The sequence below is a fragment of the Larus michahellis genome, chromosome 3, assembly GCF_964199755.1.
Source record: "Larus michahellis chromosome 3, bLarMic1.1, whole genome shotgun sequence".
Lineage (NCBI taxonomy): Eukaryota > Metazoa > Chordata > Aves > Charadriiformes > Laridae > Larus > Larus michahellis.
Window position 1 is genome coordinate 125,032,285 of NC_133898.1, and position 23,239 is coordinate 125,055,523.

The 23,239-nt window shown below is 45.7% G+C and overlaps 1 protein-coding gene and 1 pseudogene across 1 annotated transcript in view; one reads left to right on the forward strand and one right to left on the reverse strand.

The window, feature by feature from the left end:
- The first annotated feature begins 1,536 nt into the window (after positions 1–1,536).
- ADGRF5 (adhesion G protein-coupled receptor F5) overlaps positions 1,537–23,239 on the forward strand; it is a 50,014-nt gene continuing 28,311 nt past the window's right edge. Inside the window, exons 1-3 of the mRNA XM_074582014.1 lie at positions 1,537–1,878; positions 20,794–20,935; positions 22,440–22,570. Of these exons, the coding sequence (XP_074438115.1) occupies positions 22,466–22,570 (105 nt within the window). The 5' untranslated portion in view covers positions 1,537–1,878; positions 20,794–20,935; positions 22,440–22,465. The remainder of the gene's footprint in view (positions 1,879–20,793; positions 20,936–22,439; positions 22,571–23,239) is intronic.
- LOC141740144 (mitochondrial import inner membrane translocase subunit Tim9 pseudogene) lies at positions 15,778–16,005 on the reverse strand (annotated as a pseudogene).

The following is a 23,239-nucleotide window of genomic DNA, read 5'->3' on the forward strand; positions in this document are numbered from 1 at the left end:
TGGGTGAGGTGTATTCAGCAGTGAAATGTTCCAACGTCCGCTCTTGCTTGTAAAGTATGAACTGCATCATGATAGAGTAATTAAAAAGTGATCCTGAGCGGAGATCATAGAATCATAGAATCTTCATGGCTGGAAAGGACCTTTGAGATCATCGAGTCCAACCAAACAACCTACAATCTCTGCCACTAGAGCATGCCCTGAAGTGCCACATCTAGACGTTTCTTAAACGCCTCTAGGGATGGTGACTCAAACACCCCCCTGGGCAGGCTGTTCCAGTGCCTGACCACTCTTTCAGTAAAGGAATTCTTCCCAATATCTAACCTAAACCTCCCCTGCTGCAACTTCAGACCATTTCCTCTGGTCCTGTCATTATTCACCTGGGAGAAGAGGCCAACACCCACCTCTCTCCAGCCTCCTTTCAGGTAGTTGTAGAGGGCAATGAGGTCTCCCCTCAGACTCCTCTTCTTCAGATATCAACTTACTAAAATAAATTCTTCTTGTGTCCAGAAAGAAGGATGCTATTAGCTGTAGAGTCTGAAGTCCTAGATACAATTTTGCATTTTAAGACATCCTCAGAAAGATGGTCCAGATACACCCCACTCAGACCCTGAAGAAGACAGAGACTAGCTGTTCTCAGCTACTTCCACAGTCAAGAAGAAGCTGCAACCTCCAGAAAGCAACACTCCTCACAGATGGCACGTGCCCTGTGCCATGCGATGGGTTGATGTTGGGCCACGGTGCCATAGTGTGTTACCTCGTAAGAACCTCAGAGATGATGCAAAGCCAGGAGAGACAAAAGCAAGGAGGCCGTTACAGTGTCCGTCCTTTTATCAGATTAACTAGGACTGAGCCCTTGGGGAACGACCCCCATCTTGCTGGGATGTGGTTGTTTGGTTAGTGCATGAAAATGCCCCTCTGGGACCCCCGGTGTGAGGCAGCAGGACCTTCCCAGCACAGTTTGGGGGTCATTCCTAGGGGTAGCTCTCCTCCTGGATGCATGAGCCAGCCCAGATTCCTTCTGCACCTTGACAGGGATCCCTTGTGCCCAGCTGCATGGCTGGGGTGCTGCTGAACACGAGCTCCATGTGGAAGAGGCTCTCCTAGATGAAACTGCAGAGTATCTCAACAACCCTTAGCATGAAAGGCACCATAGCTGAAAATCTGAGAAACACCTACACAACTTAGGCTTCAGATTGCTGTGCATGATGACAACTGAGGCTCTTAGAACAGTTTAGCCTAGAAAAAAAAAAGTAATTTCTTTTACTTCCACACCTCTGATGACCAAAGAAGTGTTTTCCTCATCTCAAGCACCCCCGCCCAAGCGTCGCTTGCATCCACTTTGCCCCCAACGGCAGGAAATCACTTAGAAAATATTTCCCAGGTTCCTTCCTGGCCAGAGGTCATCTCTGTGTTTCAGACCAGCAGGAATCACCGTGTTCTCTGACACAACAGACGGAGAAGGGAGACTTGCCCTGCCCATCCAGCATAGCGCTTTCAGGCTTGTGTTTTTTAGCTGCAACTCCACCCCGTGCTGGTGGAGAAGGGATCGGTTCCCACTGATCGCAGGAAAGGGAGGTCACGGGGTTTGCTTGATTAAATCACCACAAGCCAAAAGGTTCTCTCTCTCTCTCGCTCGCTTACTGAGAATTGCTCACAGGCTGTTTAATTTGTTCCAAAAAGAAAAGCAAAACAAAAAACAAACCCCCAAGCGCAACAACCAACAGCACACGGGGAAAAGCAGGTGTGCCTCCAGCTCTTGGGAAAACAAAGGGCAGAGGCTGAGGCAGGAGTTGACACTTGGATGGGAAGTTTCCTTCCCAGCGCAGGAGGACACGTTTGGAAAGGACTCCGGCACGACCAGCACTTGTTGTCCTACAGGTATGGATGATGTGTGTGATGTGTAGCATCGGTCTCCTCATGCGGTTGAACAGTTTGGGGCAGGTGAAGGAATTTTCAGGGCCGGATTCTGAGGTAGCGGTGCAAGCTTTGCGTTGACCGGTAGACTTGTTGCAGGTTTCTGCTGGTAAAACTGCGATCGGCGCATGTTTAATTTTTGTGGTGATTAGTTGACAGTTTTCTGTAGGATGCTTTTGGCTTTCCAGGGTATGAATTAAGCCGTTTAAGCTTCTGACAAAGTGCTACTGTCTGTTAGCTTGGCTAGTGAATTTTAATAGAAGCTATAACTAGTCTAGTTTAAGCTCAGGGCTGCAGAGGTAAAGAGTGATGTGCACGGAGATACCGTGCAAATCTGGACTGTGTTTATTACCTCCTAAGGCATGCTCCGCAGCTTCATGAAAAAAACCAACAACAAACAGATCAACTGCAATAGCATTTGGATTTTTTTCACCTTTTTTATGCTTACAGTGGCTGGGGTTTGCAACGCAGACAACAGGCACAGTGGTGTTGTCAGCTGTATAAAATGATGGGTTCGTTTCTTTTGAGAGCAATCTCTTGCATCCCCCCTCAGTTTCATGCTAGGTGACCCTTGCTGCCAGAGGAGGGGGGCTTGGGGCACCCATGGCCACAGGCTGAGACACTGCTGGGTACTGTCCTGGAGTGTCACATTTATCTTGTTTCCATTCTTTTCTACCCATGTTTTGAGCTGCTTAAACGAAAGCCAGTTTTACAGTGTTACGTTGGAGTGCTGGACCGCTTTTGGCAGTGCTCGGTGTCAGGGGGGATGCAGGCATGCTTTCTGATGCTCTCACCTGCAGTGATGTCTGTAACCCCAAAAGTTCTGCTCCATCCAAACATCTCTGGTGCAGCAGTATCCACTGGTCGCTTAAATGATTTGAATTCGGAAAAAAACACAGCTGCGGTGTGACCTAGTACGGTTGACCGTGTTCCTCTCTCCCCATCAGTGGGAAAGTGATGCTCACCTATGTGCATGGGGAGCTTTCAGACTGGGGGGAGAAAGGTGTAATTGTTTGAATGCTGTAACTCTCGCTTTCAGTGACAGTTTTATGGGAGGCAATGAGCTTGTAACAGGCAAGGGAATAGCAAGGGAAAGGACGTTGTGAATTTGGAAGCCTGAGGCTCTGTCTCTCCTTGCTCCATCACTGGCTGTTGTATGGTGAAAATGGCATTTCTCCACCCGTAGATCTTCCTCTCACCCAGAAAATTCCTCATCTATTTCTGACTTAATCCGTCTTGCGCTGCCTGGCAACATTGCAGAATGAAGTGATACATCAGAATATTTAGGGGCAAATCTTTAGCATCTGCGTAGCAGTGACACTTGACTGATTCAGTAATGGCGCGGCCAGCTCAGCAGGAACCCGGTGTATTTGGCATTTGTCATTATTTAACTTCCTTAGACTCCTCTGAGTTTGCCTCCGGTGATCCAGGTTTAAAAAACAAACAAACAGAACATGCGTAGGCTCTGGGAAGATATCTTTGTCCTAATCTCCTTGATTATTTTTATTTTTTTAACACCTCTTAGACAGGCTTAATAAAGCAGTTTTCCAAAGTCTGAATTGGAGACGTGGGAAATTCCTCAAACTAGGCAGAGCTTCCTCTAATTGTTAAAACACAAAAGACCAGTGCAGCCTTTACTAGAGTTCCTTTTTTAACCCATTCATCTTGATCAAGAAAGCCTCCCTGCTGCTGCCACCGTTCACGGCTGTGACTTCGTGGTTTGCCAGAAGAAACAAGGGCTTACAGTAGGCAAGCGTGGGTGTGAATTGCATCATCTGTGAGGGCATAATTAGTTCTGGGGCTATATTTGCACATCATAAACTAAAGGTACTTGCATTTGAAACGGAAATGATTTGCTGTTGGAATTAATCACAGAATCATAGAATGGTTTAGGTTGGAAGGGACCTTAAAGACCATCTAGTTCCAACCTCCCTGCCCTGGGCAGGGACACCTCCCACTAGACCAGGCTGCTCAAAGCCCCATCCAGCCTGGCCTTGAACACCTCCAGGGATGGGGCATCCACAGCTTCCCTGGGCCTTCCTAGCCTTGTGTAAGGTCATGACTTTTTAAGATCAAATGGGGTAAATGTACAGTAAAACCAAATCCTTTCAGAAAACAATTATCCAGTTTTCCATGAAACAGACTTTTAGGATTGTCATCTCAAAGAGGGGTCCAGCTGTGATTAGTGAGCTGAGTCCCTGTAGCTGCCTGGTTATGCAGAGTTTATTTCGCAGATGATCTTGCACACTGCTCAGCACGCCTGTGGGCAGTTACCACCCATCAACTAAGCTGATCCCAGTACCTGCTGTGTCTGGTAAGGAAGCAGCAGCCTGTCCCCCTTATCTGCGCTCAGCAGCATCCTGCATAAGGACAGGAATTGGGGGGCTGTGATTGTTGCCCTGCGTGGGCTGGAGGGGTTGTATTAGGCACGTGGGCAAGATGGAAGGCACAGGGTGGGTGTGCAGGAACAGGGAGCATGGGAAAGAGCTTGGAAAGATGATTTGCAATGGTTTGTTTCTCTCTGATAGAGGAATGATCCACTCCACGTTTTCTGCAGGAAAGAGCAGTTCCTGCAGAGCAGCTACCTCACTGTGGCAGGTTGTCGAGTAATTAGAGTACTACATTTGCATGTTATAATGCTGCACCAGTGGACTTTGTTATGGAATTTTTGACTACATTTGCAGCCTATTCTAAGGGCTTGTCTGCTTATGGTGGTGGCCTGTAAGGGAGACTTCACTCTGACAACCATCCTATGACATGGCATGGATGTTGTAACCTTAATCCATCATTTCTGCACCCAGTCGCTATCTTCTCTCCAAACTTCAGTTTATCCCTGTGGAAGCCTGTGATGAATTCCGCCCCAAAGCCCTCCCCTCTCCATCATAACTCCCATCTGAGCAAGCCGAAAAAGATGGTGCACTGTGTCTAGCTGGGATGGAGTTAATTTTCTTCATAACAACCCATAAGGTGCTGTGTTTTGGATTTGTAGCTAAAACAGTGTTGACAGCACACCAATGCTTTGGCTATTGCCGAGCCGTGCTTGCACAGCATCAAGGCTTTCTCTCTTTCCCAGTCTGTCTCTGTAGTAAGTAGGCTGGGGGTTGGGAGGGGCTATATCTGGGAAAGCTGACCAGAGTTCACAGAAGGGATATTTCAAGCAATCTAACATCATATTCGGCAAGAAAAAAACAGGGACGGGGGGCAGGGTTGTCTTCCAAGGTGGCCATTGCTTGGGGACTTGCTGGACATTGGTCTGCCTGTGAGAGGTGGTGAGTGATTGTCTTCCCATCACTTGTTTTTCCTTTCCTCTTTCCTTATTAATCTGTACTTACCTCAACCAACTAGTTTTCTCACTTTCGCTCTTCCTATTCTCTCACCCGTTCCGCTGGTGGGCAGGGAATAAGTGAGTGACTGTGTGGGTGCTTAGCTTCAGGCCAGGGTCAACCCACCACAACAGGATATCTAGCCCACCTTTTAGACACCTTTTAATGGACCACTTTTGAATAAGAAGAAGGTTTTTCCCAGCCTAGAAAAAAACAACATTAGCTCCCCTGTGTCATCTCAATCAGCTGATTTACACAAAGTAATATTTGTTTTAGGAAGAAGTCAAAAGTCACCTAAAATTGACCACTCCTGGAATAGAAATTCTTCCTTCTGGATGAAAGGGGAGCTGTGCCTCTTTTGCCTTCTAGGTATTTCTACAGCTCTCCCTTTATCAGGGTGAGCACTGATGGGTTATTCCTACCCCAGGCTCTCTCTACACCCCCGGTGACAGCTGATACATCCCTGTTTGGCAGCAGGGAACTGAAGCACAGAGGGTCTGCTTACATGGTTGGCTGCTGTCAACCCAGGCTCCACTTAAACACACCTCAACAGGAGACAAAGTGCTGTGGCAGGCCAGGTTTGAGGATGCCTGTGAGTAGCAGACCTTGTACGTATTCCCCATTTAAATCTTAATACGAAACATTAATTTCCAAATGCCTTCCCCAAAAACATAATAGAGCTGTGATCTAGTATGTAATTTACTGTCCTCGGAAATTCCTCAAAACGGCAGAGCTTCCCCCAATTGTTCATGCACAGAGGAAAAGCTCTACTAGAGTTCCTGCTTCAGCTCGCTCCTGTGACCACAGGCTTGGCCCTTGACAGCCATCAGGCTCAGCGTGTAAAACCCATCTTCATTCCAAAGCTGTCCCTACGTGCCTCACGACAGGCTGTTCACAGCATGCCCCTTGCTCCTGAAATTGTTTTACTCTTCCTTCTTCAGAGAAAAATTCTTTAAGTTCCTGCATGGGGTCCTGAAAATCTGAGTCTACTGATCCTATGGCTGAGATCCCGGATGAGCCTGTGCATGCCTCAGGTCTCTCCGGCTGTAAAGCAGGACTGATGGCACTTCCTTCCTTCCTCTCACTGTCCGTCCTGTTTCAAGCCTATGGCGTTAGAAGTCCAATTGCTGTTCTTAACCACTGGCCCTTATCTCAGCAAGGACACAGAAGGTGTTAGAACCATACAATCTTAGGATGGTTTGGGTTGGAAGGGACCTTAAAGATCGTCTAGTTCCAACCCCCCTGCCATGGGCAGGGACACCTCCCACCAGACCAGGTTGCTCAAAGCCCCATCCAGCCTGGCCTTGAAAGCCTCCAGGGATGGGGCATCCACAGCTTCTCTGGGCAACCTGTTCTAGTGTCTCACCACCCTCATGGTAAAGATTTTCTTCCTAATATCTAATCTAAATCTCCCCCCTTTCAGTTTAAAGCCATCACCCCCTCGTCCTATAGCTACACTCCCTGATAAAGTGTCCCTCTCCACCTTTCCTGTAGGCCCCCTTTAGGTGCTGGAAGGCCGCTATAAGGTCTCCCCGGAGCCTTGTCTTCTCCAGGCTGTCCTCATAGGGAAGGTGTTCTGTGCTATTAATGAAAATCTGTCTCAAAAACTGCCTGCTCTTTTCCTAAATGCCTTGTTTCTGGGCAGCCTTGCAACGGTGGCTCCAGCACTGTTTCAGCACCATAGTACCAAACCCAACAAAGACCTAATCCATCTGACAGCACTTAAGGGAGGCTTCCCTTGTCCCTAATGTAAGTGCAGGTGCTTTTGAGGGTGATGAAGCAGAGGAGATTCCTGCTGAAGTAAGACTTAGGTTGTCTGTACAGTCAGCAGAGAGAAAAGCAAGTGCCTCTGAAGATTTGCTGTGGGAGATGCCACCAGAGTTAGGCACCAGCCTTGCCCCATTGAGCTCAGAGGTGCTGAAGAATATTCCTGAGCTTGAAATGTGGATTTTACCTTAGGCCATGCTAGTATTAGGAGAAACACATGCAACAGCAATAGCGCAGCATGAAAGGCTGGAGTTGTTTCCTAACCCTGAGGCCATCTGTCAGGGCACAGCTCACCTCCACATGCCCAAGCTCTCCTTTTCCTCTAAAACAAGGCAGCCCAGGCTGTGCTGCTGACTGGCCCATACTGTGATTTGTGTCATTTCTGTGAATCTTGGCATTGGCATTGACTGAGAAAGGGTAAAGGCTAACTATTAACTAGGCCTCCTAGAAAAACAGGGCAGAAAGAGACCTCAGCAGGTTACCTACTCCAGCCCTACATCTCATGGCAGGTGTTTGTTTAAACTTTCTGAAGGCACCCTAGGGCCTGAGAAATGCCTGTCCTCTGCCCAGCTCAGTATTGGACATCATGAGCAAACTTGCCATCAGGTGAAAGTTGTCTTTGCCTCGCTCTGCTTTTATGCCTTGTGAGTCCAACGCATGCCATGGGGGTTCTCAAGGCTGGATCATCCCTCATCTATATCTGAAGTGTGGTGCTATTTTGAAGCAGGCCAAGCAACTGTCTGAAGTCTAATATTCCTTAGAGTATTCTGAACATTAGTAAAACAAACTAGTCCCATCCATGTTGATGATATTCTGTCTTGGTCTCACACCTAATGCCAATGATGAAGATGAAAGAGCTCAGACGATTTTGAAAACATTGCAGACAAGTTTAGCCTTCAAAGAAGTTAAATGCTAGCACTATTTATCATTTTTGAGTTATCCTGTGCTCTGGAAGACAGACTAGTACAAAAATAATAAAGCTGGAAGTGGAACAAAATATAAACAATTATTTTTTTCTCTGAGGCTTGATCATTACAGAAGGGAATTTTGAGATATGGACAACAGAAACCTGCCTTCACTGATCTAGGTGTTTTACCTCCATTTATACAATTCTTTGAGCAAAAGGTGGATGCTGTTTTGTACTTCTGCATTTTTGTTACTAGGTGTGACAGGCCAGGCCCTCAGGCAGGAAACTCCTGCTGTCCAGAGCGGGATCATACAAACTCCAAATGGCTGACACCTACACAACTTGGAGTAGCTTCCCATACAGCCAGCTGTGCTTGCAGCAATAACAGGAAAAAAATCAAGAGGTTAATAAACCGAAATGAGCAGGAAGCATGCAGTCATCAGACTTTCTAGTACTTCAGTCTATAGAAGTAACCCGTGGCTGGCCTGACGTAGGGACCTAATCCAAAACTCATTGAAGCCCATGGAAATTCCACTGCAACGGATGTTGTTAGGCCTCACTCTTCACTATATCGATATGGGAGCACATGGGGAGTTCCACCTTCCCTGTGCTCACACAATGCTGAGCTCCAAATCTCTTGCTTTGCTGCTGCTAGCTGTGAGATAGGCCTGCCAGTAGTCACAGAATCACAGAATCACAGAATCACAGAATGGTAGGGGTTGGAAGGGCCCTCTGGAGATCATCTAGTCCAACCCCCTGCCAGAGCAGGGTCACCCAGAGCAGGTGGCACAGGAACGCGTCCAGGCGGGTTTGGAATGTCTCCAGAGACGGAGACTCCACCACCTCTCTGGGCAGCCTGTGCCAGTGCTCTGCCACCCTCAGGGTAAAGAAGTTCCTCCTCAGGAACTGCAGATGCTCCAAAAAGGATGAGGAGAAGAAGAAGGGAAAGCTCATAGCTACATCCCTTCTCCCATCCCAGCCATCAGAGGTGAGCAAATGTGTGCTGGCGTGTGCTTTTCCACAATAAGGTACTCGGCTACATGCAAAGAGCTGGAATAGCAGAGGGGAACTCATTGTTTCGCAATTTCTTTTTTATTTTTTTCTTTGTTCCTTCTACAAAACTCCAATACAAAGGTCATGCAGGAGCCTTTAGTTGGAATTGGGAAAAACCTCCTGAGCAGAGGTGAGGAAGAAACGCCAGGAAGAGGGCAAGGACTGGGCAGGACTTTCTTTTTCCAGTAAAGTGCTGATTTAAATGCTTTTTTCACTTTGGTGCCAGCTACTACTATTTTCAGCCTGGCATATTGATGTGCCGTGTGGCATGGGGAGCATTCATCCCTTCACTTATGAGTGCCATGGCATCTGGTTGCATGCAACTAACTCACAAAAAAAAATAAATGCCCCCCTTGAAAACTAAACCTCCGCTCAAGTCCCGCAGATCCTTTAGCACAGCAGGCAGCTCAGCCCCCTGCACCATGCTAGGCACAAAGCTGGAATAACACAGCTCCTCAAACATCACCCAGAAAATACCTCACAGCCTGTTTATTGCCTATTTGAATCCTTATCATTCAGCCGTTCAATTTGGAGTCCTTGATTAATTTGTGTTTATTTTCTTTTTGTTCGCATTCAGATGTGTTATCTAAGGTCAGTGCAACTTCCCCTGCCCCCCCTTTCCCTTTTAGCCAACTCTCCCATGAAATATTGTTGTGCCTGGGTGTGTGTTTCTTAAAGTCATTGTGTGTTTTATGCCTGAAACAAACATTGTCAGATCATCCAACTTATTACGCACTACCCAAAGGTCATGTTTTATGCACAGAAAGGAAAGCTCTTCCATTGTGGCTCAGGAAGAGCAAACTGGACGGTCACTGAAAAGAAGGGTTTTAGCCCCAGAGATCGAGGGTTCGAAAAAATGCTGAGTGGTTGTTTGAAAAGTGTAAAACAGGGCTCAGCTGCTATAAGCTACTGGGCAGCCACAGAGCTGGACTCTCTTGTGCCAGCCTCGTATCTGCTTCCTTCACACCTTCTAATCTTTAGCAGCTCCAGGTTCCTCTCTCCACGTGTCCACCTCCACACACCTCATGGCACCAGAGGCCTTTCATCCAAAGCCTAAAGGGAGGCAGAGCTATTTAAACCACAGGAAAACTGCAGGGGGGTTGGACTAGATGACCTTTAAAGGTCCCTTCCAACCCAACACATTCTATGATTCTATGGTTCTAAAACGCTGGCATGGGGACAAGTGAGCTTAATAAAGTTCAAAATAGATGCAGCCCAATTGGAAAGATGCAGAGCAGAACAAGTGAAGAAGAGGTGGGGTGGCTGCTGTGCTAGAATGACATAGGAGTCTTCAGCCTAGACAGCTGATGGGGAATGTAGAACTGATGTATGCTGCTACAAGGCCATGGAGAAAATACACCATCCAGTTTGATACTTAAGGACCAAACCTGACCCCGATGAGTGGCAGATTCGAAGCAAGCAAAGGAGACATAGACGTCCTTCCTCCTGGATGTTGTGGATGTTTGATGTTTTCCTGGGTTTTTCTTATAGTTTCCTTCATTTTGTGTAAGTTTAATAGGCTGTTAAGGGCTGTTAAACACCAGGGTCTTGCCTCTGCCTCCAGAAGTCCCTGTACCTCTGACGGACAGAATGTTCTGAAGATGTGCTGCTACAAATTTACTTTACTTTTATGAAACTCTTCCCCTGGGGCCTCTGCTATAGCCCACGTTGGACAAGAAGGGACTGGGCTAGAGGATCCTTGAATCCAACCAAGTGTAAATCTGCTTATAGCGTTAAGCAATAGAAAGGTTGGGGAACAGTCTCTCAGTGTGAACAAGGGAGGAAAACCACACAATTAACTGCCAAACCAAACTGGCAAACCTCTTAAAGCAGAATTTAGGAGGCCAACCACACAGGGCAGTCATAGGCTCAGTGACCCAGGACGTGTTTAATAGCCCTGGGAGAGGGCCAAGAGCGGAGGCTGTGGCCTAATATCCAGTTTCAGCCACAGGAATAGGAAGTCTCTATCTGGAATGGCTGCACGAGGATGGATAACTCTGTGTATCCTAACAAATAAAGGCTTGTTTCCACTTACACTTCTGCATTCATAATCCCTCACCAAAGATGCCACTCTAGGGTGGGTACTTCTTTAGTGTCCCTCATCAGCTGTTTATCATTGACAAGATCCCCTGTGCCTTTCCTTTTCCAGGCTAAACAGTTCCAGCTCTCTCAGCCTCCCTTGGCATGACAGATGCTCCCACCCTTTAATCATCTTCATAGCCCTTTGCTGGACTTACTCCAGTATGTCCATGTCTCTCTCATACTGGGGAATCTGGGAACTGGACACTGTGCTTCAGATGCATTCAGAACCAGGAAATCTTCCCATTATTAATGCTGGTATCAAATGAGAAATGTTGTCCCAAAGACTCTAGGAAAAAGACATGACTGGGCAGGCTAAGAGAGGCTACCAAATGTGTCTGCCTGGGAGAGGCAACAGAGTGGAAATCTGGCAGTCAGACAGAAGGATAAGGTGGAATAAGCCAGGTCCTGCTGAGTGAACAGAGGTTACCTGAGCTGGGGTACTCAAGTAACAAGCCACAGGGCTGTGAGAGTGTCTACAGAAGCAGTCTGGCCACCAGACATGAGCTACCAAATCCTGCTGCAAGGGATAATACAGCATGTCAACAATATATTATTTCTGGCTCTAGTACAACCCGGGTGTCTCTGCACCATGCTACACAGGTAAAGCCATAAAAGCCATGACCTACGTGGGCATCGTTTCCCTGCCAAAGACGGAGGTATGTACTCTGAAGAAAAGTTAGTCCTCAGCAGGCCTTTCCTATCCCAACACAGGGAAATGCCTGTTAATGCAGGCGAACATTGTTACCTAATCCCATGGGAGAGGCAGGCCAGAGGTCCAGCATTAATGTGGTGTCTTCCCAGACAGGTCGGCTGTGCAGCCAGCAACCAGGAGAGTGCTAACGTCTTGCCAACTACTTCACACCTTTCTCCTTCCCTGAGTTAATGCTTCACAGAATCACAGAATCACAGAATTTTTCAGAGTTGGAAGGGACCTCTAGAGATCATCTAGTCCAACTCCCCTGCCAAAGCAGGATTGCCCAGAGCACATTACTCAGGACTGCATCCAGACGGGTCTTGAAAATCTCCAGAGAAGGGGACACCACAACCTCCCCGGGCAGCCTGTTCCAGTGCTCTGTCACCCTCACTGTAAAGAAGTTTTTCCGTGTATTTGACGGGAACTTCCTATGTTCCAACTTGTGCCCATTGCCCCTCATCCTGTCACTGGGAACCGTTGAAAAGAGCCCGGCTCCGTCCTCCTTCAACCCACCCTTTAGATACTTGTATGCCATAATAAGGTCTCCCCTCAGCCTTCTCTTCTCCAGGCTAAAGAGTCCCAGCTCTCTCAGCCTTTCCTCATAAGGGAGGTGCTCCAGTCCCTCAATCATCTTAGTTGCCCTTCGCTGGACTCGCTCCAGCAGTTCCCTGTCCCTCTTGAACTGGGGAGCCCAAAACTGGATGCAGTATTCCAGTTGTGGCCTCACCAGTGCCGAGTAGAGGGGGAGAATGACCTCCTTCGACCTACTGGCCACACTCTTCCCTATGCAGCCCAGGATTCCATTGGCCTTTTTGGCAACAAGGGCACATTGTTGGCTCATGGATAATTTACTGTCTACCAGGACCCCCCAGATCCTTCTCCTCAGAGCTGCTTCCCAGCAGGTCCACCCCTAACCTATACTGGTGCTTAGCATTCTTCCTCCCCAATAACTACTTCAGTTAATGCTTATTCATGTCAGAATACCCTTATGATCCGGCAGATTGCCGTTCTCCACTGACAAGCAGTACGTCCAACTGTGAACTGTTCCGGGAGGGCTAGAATGGTGTACTGTCCAGACTACATTGCAATCCTCGTGGAAAGTTCTGTCGGCTGCACTCAGAGCATTAGAACTGCTTGAAGGATGTGATAATTTGGCCATTCCGCTGGGCAGTATTTTCTGTGCTCTCAGTTATCTGGCTGAGTGGTTCCTATCCCAGCTACTGTGCCTTGCAGACATGAGTCTTGCAGATTTATTTTCTTCTTGCAGGAAGTCCTGCTTCGTCATGGTATGATTTGAGCCTGATCTGCAGATAGCTGGGACTAAATTATTTTCATTTTCCGTGTAGACTGTTTGAGTATGTAAAAAGGTCATCGCCAATTCATGAGAAGGCTTACAGAGGAATATAGGAATTTAAAGTCATAGGTCAAAAAGGAAAAGTATATGCTTCGTAAACAAGGATCGAAAACGTGACTTGGTGTAGAAGAGGGTGTGAACCAGAGCCCTTCTCTGGAAATATCATTTTGGGGAAATCCTTGACAAGGCTGTAGATACAGTTCAGCTCCTCTCTGCTTAAACCAGTAGGAATGTTGTGCTGGAGTGGTCCAGAAAGGAATGCTAGCACTCGTCTAAGATGGTACAGCAGGGTCCAAACACAGCTCTGAGTACACCGATCGGTGACCTCACATGTCTCCTCTGAAACTCTTTGAACTCACTCATTGCACAGAAATTGAAGCGGTGTAGAGAAACAGAAAGAGGTAATTGGAAGAGGTCAACAAACAATCTTCCTGGTGCCCCATGGCCACAAACTCACACAGAGGCAGAGTCAAGGGCTCTCTTCCGTGTCAGCAATTTTATTGTCTGTTCTTAAAAATCTACACTGAAGGGAACTTTGCAGGTGCCCTCAGCAGCCTAATTCAGTGCCTCTAACCTTTACAGTTACACATTTTCCATAATCACCAACGTATTTATTTTTGTTTCAGATTGTGTGATTTCACATTGTCCTTCACCCAGCTGTCCCTGTGAACATTTGTCTCAGTCCTTTACCAAGTGACGGACTGTTATTGTGTCCTTACCTGAATCTTGTCCTATCTAAACCAAACCACCATCCACCTGTTCACAAGGTCGCACTCCGCTTATGTCTTAGCATTCATAAGGTTCTCCTTTGGATGTTCTCCAGTACAGCAGCATCTGGACACAGCACTCCAGCCAAAGCATCAAGTAGAGCACTTTAATTAAAACATCATTAAATTTCAACATCATCATGCTGAGTGGATTTAGGTAGCAATTTGCTAGGACTCCCCCCAGATTCTTTTCTGCAAGACTGAGGTGGGCAAAACTATATAAAGTCACATGAGACAGATAATAAATGAAGATTCGGGCATTGCCAGATTCAACTCAAAACCTTTTACCTTAAAGTAATCTGCCTATTAGTTCCAATATGCTTGGGATTCATTCTGTCCTCCCATTTCTAAAACACATCTGTCTGAGAGGCCGACCATGCAAAATTCAGACTCAAAAATAATAAGAACGGCAAACCGTGTAAGAACATGCAGTATTGCATCCAGCTTCTGAGAGGTTTTGCCATCTGTCCTGGGTTGAGCGACACAGGATTAAATTATCTTCTAATGCCTGGGAGAACTCCCTTTTGGAAGACTCTACTATCTGAATTCATGAAAATATTTATTTTATAGCCAGCTATGCTACATGGGATTCAAGGTCTCGGTGTTTTTGAGCCTTGCCAGATGCAGGGAAGAGGAGGAGCAAGACCTGGGCATTTGACCTAGGATTATTTCATACCAACAGGATTATTTCATACCATGAACGTCACATTCAATATAAATTAGAAAGTTTGCTGCGTATTTTCTCTCTCCCTTGTTGGTGGCGGTCCAGAGAACTTCTTGCCCAGGAGCCGGACCCCTGAGCCCTTCCCTTCCTCCTGAAGCTGTAGCTCTCGTAGTGTCCAACATTTGTTGTCCTCTACTGGGAGTGCACAGCTTCCTGCTGATAGAATGGGCTGAGTATAATTCTTGTATACCTTATATTAGTATCGGGATTAATACTGGTTCTTTATTATTATTGTTAATTATTTAGTCTTATCCTATCAAATCTATTTATATTTCAACCCTCGTGTTTCCTTGTTTTCCCTGATTCCCCTTCCTGGGTGGGGAGGGGTTATTGGGTGATAGAATAATTGTCTAAATGACAATAAATTGTTATGGGTTTTCTCAAACCATAACATCATCTTTTTCTGAGTTTGCCATTCAATTCGATTTTGTGTAATTCGATTACACAAATTGCTGAGGTTGGATTCTAGTGATGAGGCTGTAGTGTTAACAGCCAGGACTGGAATGACGATGGGTGAGTGAAGAGGGCTGTATCTTGTTAATTTAATTTCTGAGTTGTTTCCACGTTTACTTTTGCTTTGAACAGTATCTCTCAGGTTGCACCTATTTAGGAACGTTTACTCCGGTCTATTTTGTTCATGCCAGATGAAATGTGTTCATACGCTTTTGTAACAGCGCATTCCCAGTGAGTTACAGGATCAGCGTACCTCTGCCTTGTTTTGGATGAGTGCTCCTCCTTCAGAGCAGATATCTTATAGCAGACCTTTTGTTTGCTTTCTTGAGCCTATGATGGCTCTCTGAGTGCAGTCTCGGATGTTTAAACTAAAAGTGCTCTCGGGTTGAAACTTTAAAATCCAGGAAGTTCACAGTTTCTGGTGACATGACAGTACATGATGAACGCATACAGGAAAAAACAGCAGCATGGTCAGGACATCCCCCTGTGCTCACATACCAAGTTGATTACATACCTAATGCTCTGACATTGTGCAATTTTCACATTCTTCTGCAAAGTGAACCAATATTTCTCATACTTTTAAGCTGTGGTTTGATGACACAGTGCCTTGAACAGAAACCCTCTTTAAAGGAATCCTTCCACCTTGCTGACATTCTCTCCCATTCCCACACCCCAAGGTGAACAGAGCGCTCTTGTCTAATGAGGTTGGCCAAGCACCCCTGCTTTAGCTGCCAGAGCTTCATTCTGCTGAAATATGGCACTCCTGAAATCTCATGGAGATCCTTTGTGCCGTTTTTAAATATTTCTGTAGGCAGTGGTCTGAGCAAGTCATCTCTTCTGGTTTAACATCTCTGCTAGTGAAATCCTTTATGCAGACCAGGAAGCAGTTTTCTGTAAGTTTATTGCATGTTCCGAGAAACTCTTTGAACTTCTTGATCTGATCTGATTCTGATATTTGTCCAGCCATGCTCTACAGCCTGTGATTCACTCACCTTCTCGGCTGCTTTTGGTACCATTGGTTAAAATTTTTTGAAAGCCACAGCAACAAAACAAAACAAAACAAAACAAAACACACAAAAAGAGGGAGGAGGAAGGTTTAAATCGGATGGGTTTTCCAGTCAAGGGCTGGCAATGTGAAAGGTGTGGATTGACCACAGCTAACTCAGTCTCAGACAAGGCTGCCCTCCCTCGTCTTCAGCTCTGCTTGTCCTAACCTGAAAGGAGACAGCCAAGGGAGCGACACTGCATGAGAACTACACAATGGTTTCTGTAGAGATAGACCATGGACTCATGCGGAGCTGCTTGGCAGGGCAGAAAGGAAGAGGTCCTCCTTCTCCTTACCCTCCTGCCCATCCTGCCCACCTCTGTTCCTCCCCTCTTCCCTGCTTAGGGCCACATATCTGCTCCTCTCCTTGCTCTGGCCCAGGCACTTGCTGGGCACTTCTTTGGGATGATTGAACTGATGGAAGCAAGCTAGATGCCTTGTTGCTTGTTTACTGTTGTGCAGTGAGCTAAATTGTCTCAGAGAGGGGTCTGGAAGGCACCAACAGTAAAAACTGGCTGCAGGGAGAGAGAGAGGTGGTTGCATTTAGTGCTGTAGAAGTAGCCTCAGTTTTCTACTTGTTCAGATTCCTGAACCAGCTTGAGTGGGCAATAAACCAGACCGACGCTACTTCAACAGTGGGGAGAAGGTGACCAGGTTTGCAGAAGAGGGGCCAGGAGCAGGCTGTGTTGCTGCCCAGGACAATGCACCCTTGAGTGGGCTCATTGAAGAGAAGTTTACAGTCACATACTGTGATATACAAACCTTATGAGGAGCGGCTGAGGGAGCTGGGGGTGTTCAGCCTGGAGAAAAGGAGGCTGAGGGGAGACCTTCTCGCTCTCTACAACTACCTCAAAGGAAGGTGTAGCAAGGTGGGGGTCGGTCTCTTCTCCCAAGTAACAGGTGATAGGACAAGAGGAAACGGCCTCAAGTTGTGCCAGGAGAGGTTTAGATTGGATATTAGAAAAAACTTTTACACTGGAAGTGTTATCAAGCATTGGAACAGGCTGCCCTGGGAAGTGGTTCAGTCACCATCCCTGGTGGTATTTAAAAGACAGGAAGACATAGTGCTTAGAGATATGGTTTAGTGGTGGTTTTTGTCAGAGTTAGGTTGATGGTTGGACTAGATGATCTGAAAGGTCCCTCCCAACCTCGGCAATTCTCTGATTCTATGATTCTATATCCTCAGTATCCTTAGTAAACGCTGGCACCTGCAAAGGCTGCAGGGCAAACTTTGCTAAACACATTTTTCTTTCTATGACTCAGACATAGCAAGAGGCAAAATGCTGTGACCTGTCTTAGGGCTGTTAGAAATGCAGCAACCAGCACTTTCACCACAGACAGTTGATAGAGGATCGAAGACCTGGTCCAAGCTCACGGTGACACAAAAATGACCACTACTACCCTAGACCAAGGGCACAACCCAAACTCTGTCCAGTGCTGCCATGACAGCTATCCCTTCTGTTCCCCTGAAATAGTCAATGTCAGCTGGCAACATGACCCTCGTGTAACTGTTTGACCAGCCCCAATGTCACAACCCCTTAATTTGGGAAGTAGTGTCAAAGTGAGAAAGGCATGTCACCTTATCAGGCACGTCACCTTATCAGGCACTTTATTGACCTTTTGGTTTCCATTTTCCTTCTGTGATGTGACGATGAGTGGCATTTACAGCTTGACTCATTTTCTACTTTGGGGATGTGTGCCCTTTTGGGATGCCCTGGTGTGTCCCACCCGGCCTTCAGCTCCTGCACGGTGGCCATGGAGATCCTGGGCCACATCTGCCTACCCCATGAGGCTATCACCTCCCCATGGACTTCTCATAAGAAGTCAGGATCTCCACAGGGACCGTTTCCAGTCTTGGGGGGAACAGGAGCTCTTTCCAAAGACTTGTCTCCTGAATTAATCACTGCTTAAAAAATAATACTCCACAGCATGAGTTTAATCCCAGGCTTTTCCACAGAAATTGCATGAGCTGAGTGAGTCACTGCATGACACACAGCGCCGTGGAAACGAATTCCATTGACAAAGCGGCTGTGATCGAACACTGTAGGGACAAGGGCCCCATTGTCATCTGGACAGATGTCCTCTGTTTCTGCAGGGGGTTTCTGGCTCCCGATTTTGTTCAAGGTAGAAACATACATAATGCATCAGAGTTTCCCCTGATTTCTGGGAATTTCCTGCTCTTCCCCACCTTCCACAGAAGCCATCAGGGTCATAGGTCTGCATCTCTGTGCAGCTTCTCCAAGGACATCAATGCCAGGTCCAGCCCACAGCTAGCAGGCTGCCAGCTCAGGTAGAAAAACTTCAGGGTTTCCCTCACTTGCTATTTAAATCAAAGCCCACAAACATTTTGCCATAGCTACAAAACATGATTTTATGCCTTTCAGTCCTCAACACCTTCCTTTGTTAGAACAAAGCAGGTGAGTAACAGCAGTGGAACAAGTTAGTCCACTTGATAAAGTAATCTGCAGATAAGACACTGAAGGACTTGGATCAGTGCAGGGGGAAATAATGAGTACTGCCTGATGAATGGTATCAGGAAATATCTCCTCTTGAAGCGCCCTGTGGGTTTTCTGCAGTGGCATCTCTGGTCAGCCTCACACTTGAAAATTGAGTGCAGGCACTAGAGGCAACTTGTTTTCTGGGCAGTAATAACATGTTCAGCTAGCTATACAAGTTCCTGCGTCTTGGTTTCCCTTTGAGACAGCAGCCTGGGCTGTAGTAGAAAGCAGAGGACCTTTACGATGGATCTAATTAGAAGATCTCTTTGAATCACCTGAGAAGGTAAACCATATTATGTCTCTGGGTGTCGTCTTTATTTTCTAAAACATATAAGAATAGACAATAATAAGAATAGACAATATAAGAATAGACAACTATTATGCTGGGTGGATTTACAACAGAGGGTGTAATTATTTTGCAACATTTATGAAACAGAGAAACTTACAGAAAAATTAAAAAGGTGGTCGTGTAAATCACCTATGTCCTGGGTTAAAGTGAGACCTTTCTATTTACCTCTAGGAATTTCTGCACTTTAGAGTTAATTTTAAACAGCAGTTTTCCACCTGAATGTTGTGGAGAAGAGATTTTGTAGCAAATCTGGTCTTCTTTAGCCCTCTGGGGCTTTACATATCAAAGATGCTTATTGCCTCCTAGGAGACAGTTTGTATGAGAAACGATGAATGTGTCCACATATCTTCTGTTTTACCAACTGAAGGTAGATAGGCACTTGAGAAATTGCTCGTTGAAAAATTTACAGCAACACTTTTTTCAATGAGACATTAAATGAACAGAGGGAACAGCCACACTACTTGAGAAGAACATTAACATTTTTCCCCACTTGCTATTTGATATTTATTTGCTAGTTTTGTGATTTGCTAGGTACCGGTTGGGGATTTTTGGACTTCTAACTAGCTGTTAAAGCCTGAATAGCAGCATGGTTCTCGTTTGCATGAGTTGTCCTCTCTATATGGTTTCTTATGTATATGATTAACAGGGCATTTGGTCTCAACTACAGGTTGCACAAAGGGTGTATTTGAAAATAAAGGCAGACCCACAACATTTGAATATGGATGCAAGTTTGTGAACAGTGCAAAAGATACGTGCAAAACTGTAGCAGATGCTGTTTGTCGTCATCATAAACTTTGTTTAATGACCTTTTTTCCTTCCTACTATCTGTTTTATCAACCCGTTATCAATGAAGTACAAGTTCTTCGTACAGACCAAGCTATTGTACCATGTACTGCGAGAATATGCCGCATATTCAAAACTATCAGAAATCTTTGTTTTGTTAGTGTTCTATTATTAAGTCAAGTCATGTCGCTATCTCAAGGACTCATGTCACATCTTATAACATGGCAATACTTCCCTCTTGATCCATTTTGATCCATCCTGGTCTTGGGATCAGCCAGATCCATGGAAGTCTTGAGGCTGTCACAAGTGGATGATGTCTTCAAAATAGCAAAATAGTCTTTTAAGTAGAATGCTTTTACGTAGAATACTTATGGACATGCTTAGGAAACTGAGGAAACAATTGCTTTTCCGTACCTTTTTTATTTTATTTTACCTTATCTTTTCAGTTCTGCCAGCCATTTATCCATTGGATAAAAAAAAAAAGCCTTTTTAAGTGGATTTTGCGGTGCAGTGGGAAGATATTCTGAATCAGTGATATGTCTTGCTTTCTAGCTATTCCTACATAGGAGCATAACGGCAGCCATACTGAGTCAGCTCAAATGTCTAGATAGCACAGTTTTCTGGTCTGGTGTTTTTTTTCCCTCCATTGTTACCCTAGAATATCTTCAAATTAATCTTCCGATTTTAATTGCTCCTCAGAGTTCTGTTGACATTTTCTCAGACCTCAGTTCTGAGTGGTAGCAGTCAATTTAGAGTCCATCACAGAATACATAATGTCAAGATCATTTTTTTCTGCCTGACACTTATCACTGCTGAATTTCGTTAATTTCATGACCCAGTCACTCAGTATCCTGAGATCTCTATGCAGAGCTTCATAGGCAGACTTTGCTTTTGTTAGTCTCAATCATTTAAAGTTTTCCACAGTGTTGTATCACTAATGACTGTCTTTTCCACATCACTTGAGAACAGAAGGTAAGACAGAGGTTTACGCGCACTTGCCTGCGAAGCTCTGGTGATGAGATCTCTCGATTGGAAAAGTAAATAATTTCTTCCTGCTTTTGTCTCCTATCTTTTAACCAGGCCAGTATCCAGGTGAAGTCTCTCTGGAGATGAATCTCTCTAAAACCCACCTTTGCTGAGAAAACCTGATAAATCCCTGCTGGATACCCACGTCGGTGACATCAAGTGTATTGCTTGGCTATAAACTCATTGCTGTCAAAAGGTGAGACCACAGGTCATACCCTGGAGGTATTTAAAAGACGGGTAGACCTAGTGCTTAGAGATAGAGGTTAGTGATGGGTTTAGTCAGTGTTATGTTGATGGTTGGACTCAATGGTCTGAAATGTCCCTTCCAACCTAGGCAGTTCTATGATTCTGTATTATAATTTTCTGTCATGGGCTATTTTGAGCAGGAAAGTCACAGTGAAACACCCTGTCTCCTTGGGAGCACCAGCTCTGATACGCAATGTGGTGGCAACAGGCAGCCACTGCCAGCGTTCGTTATCATCTCAGGAGGTGCTGATTTTTCTGCTTTCCCCTGGTGATTCACAGCCTTTCAAAGCCTGAGGTCCTAGCGGGCTTCTATGAACAGCCTTTTCAATACAAAAAGATCATAATTTTACAAAAGCTCATGATTTCAGTCAAGCTGATGTGATTCACTCAGGTACCGTTCAGTGCTATTCTCAAGTCTTTTCTCAGTGCTTTCCTTTCTTAAAATGATTTTCACAATCTGCTTGAGTTCTGCCTTTTTCGCTAGCTCTCTACTAGCTATTAATTCTGGAGTAGGGAACTGCTTTGTTAGGAATAATTTGGCTCCCTTTCTCTGTTCCCTCTGGTTGTATAGAATATGTGTATTTTATGCATATGTGTATATATATGGGTCTACATACAGACCTGCTATAAGGGTTCGTGCATGATAAGGGTTCGTGCATGTTTTGCCTCTGCCTTTATGTTTCGTCATCCAATCTACTGCATGAGTAAATTAGCTTAGGTACTAATGAGCTGGAAAAGGTTGATGGTTGTGGGTTTTGACTTCATGGACCACATTATACTCCGTTGTGTCAATATTCTTTTGTTCGAAGTTATTTACTTGTTAACATCAGTGCAATTAATGGAGACGTATGTTAAAATCTCAGACTTAGTGGTATTTTTTCCCAGAAGATATCACTCTTCATTGTTTCCCTTGTTAGCCAAGTGGTAACAAACATATGGAAATTTCCAGCTGAGCCCATGGTGCTACCACAGCTCCCTCCAGAGCGGGACATGGCTGGTGGCAGAGCTCTCCCTGCTGCAATGGGGCAGGTCTCCACTTTCAGCAACATTTCTAACTCTTCCCTCATGTTCTGGCTGTGCGTTTCCCAAGTACCCCTGCGAGGAATGTTTGAAGATCCAAAGTCAGCTTTTCTCATGACAGATGGATTTCTAGCACCTCGCTTGTCCCTGTTAGGAACCTGCTTAGGACTCCAGTTTCTCCAAGCCATTTCTTTCTCCCTCTGTTTTGAGTAGGTACAGCTGACGTGAAAAAAAGGAGATATGAGGGAAACAGCCTGGTGACAGTGGCAGAGGAATAATTACAGACCTTGTTCCGTGCTTTGTCTTGGATGGAGTGAACAATCAGCGTGTGCTGAAAAAGTCTGAACATACTGTTTTTGTAGAGTGTGCTGGTATTTCCTACTGTGTGAGTCAGCTGAAAATTCCCTGATCCTTTTGCTTCTTTTTCCTCTCAGGCTGTACAGCAAAGTCCCTGGACAAAATGCCACCCCCGATTAATGCAGGACTCCACTGCCTATTTCTACTGGTCACAGCATGTTGCCAGACATCACAGGATTCAAACTTCAGTCCTTTCATCCAATACGTAGTGAGTATCCTTTCCCAACCCCATTGGTTTTCATTTGGTCTCTGCTTGTAGCACCCAGCTGCTATAGCTCTCCTTTACGTCCACAAAACCAGTCAGTATAAGATCAGGTGAGGAAACTGAATCCAGAATCTCCCCGGTGTTTGAAAGAGATGGAGAAATCCAGGATCTGGGCTCTTCTTGCTTCCCAGTCTTAAAGCCTCTCCAGAAGGAACAGAGTAAAACTTCTGGTTTCTCACTTGTGTTGGTCTGCAAGGGATTTAAGTTGCTGTCCCTGGAGCTAAGTCCAGGTAACAGTTACGCGGGCACTATTCCTGAGTGGGATTCACCCATCCTATGAGAGAGAGAAACCATATAAGTCAACAAAACTAGCTCAGGCACGGAGGTGCTTACAGGCAGGGGACAGGAGTCTCACCGCTCTCTTGACAGTATGACATGAGTATGCATGACCAAAATGCCACCCCTGAGTGACTTGTGTGTAGATGTTGCTCTTGGACTCAGGCTTTACTTCAGTTTCTCACTTTTTCAATAATTGAATAATAACCTTTTTTGCTTCATCAATAGTGTGAATTATGGAAATCTGTTTTGTGCTTCGTTCTGTGTATGGGTTTGGTAACAGACAGTTTCTGCACAAATTGTGCCTAACTCAAAAAGAGAAAAGAGGGACAGACA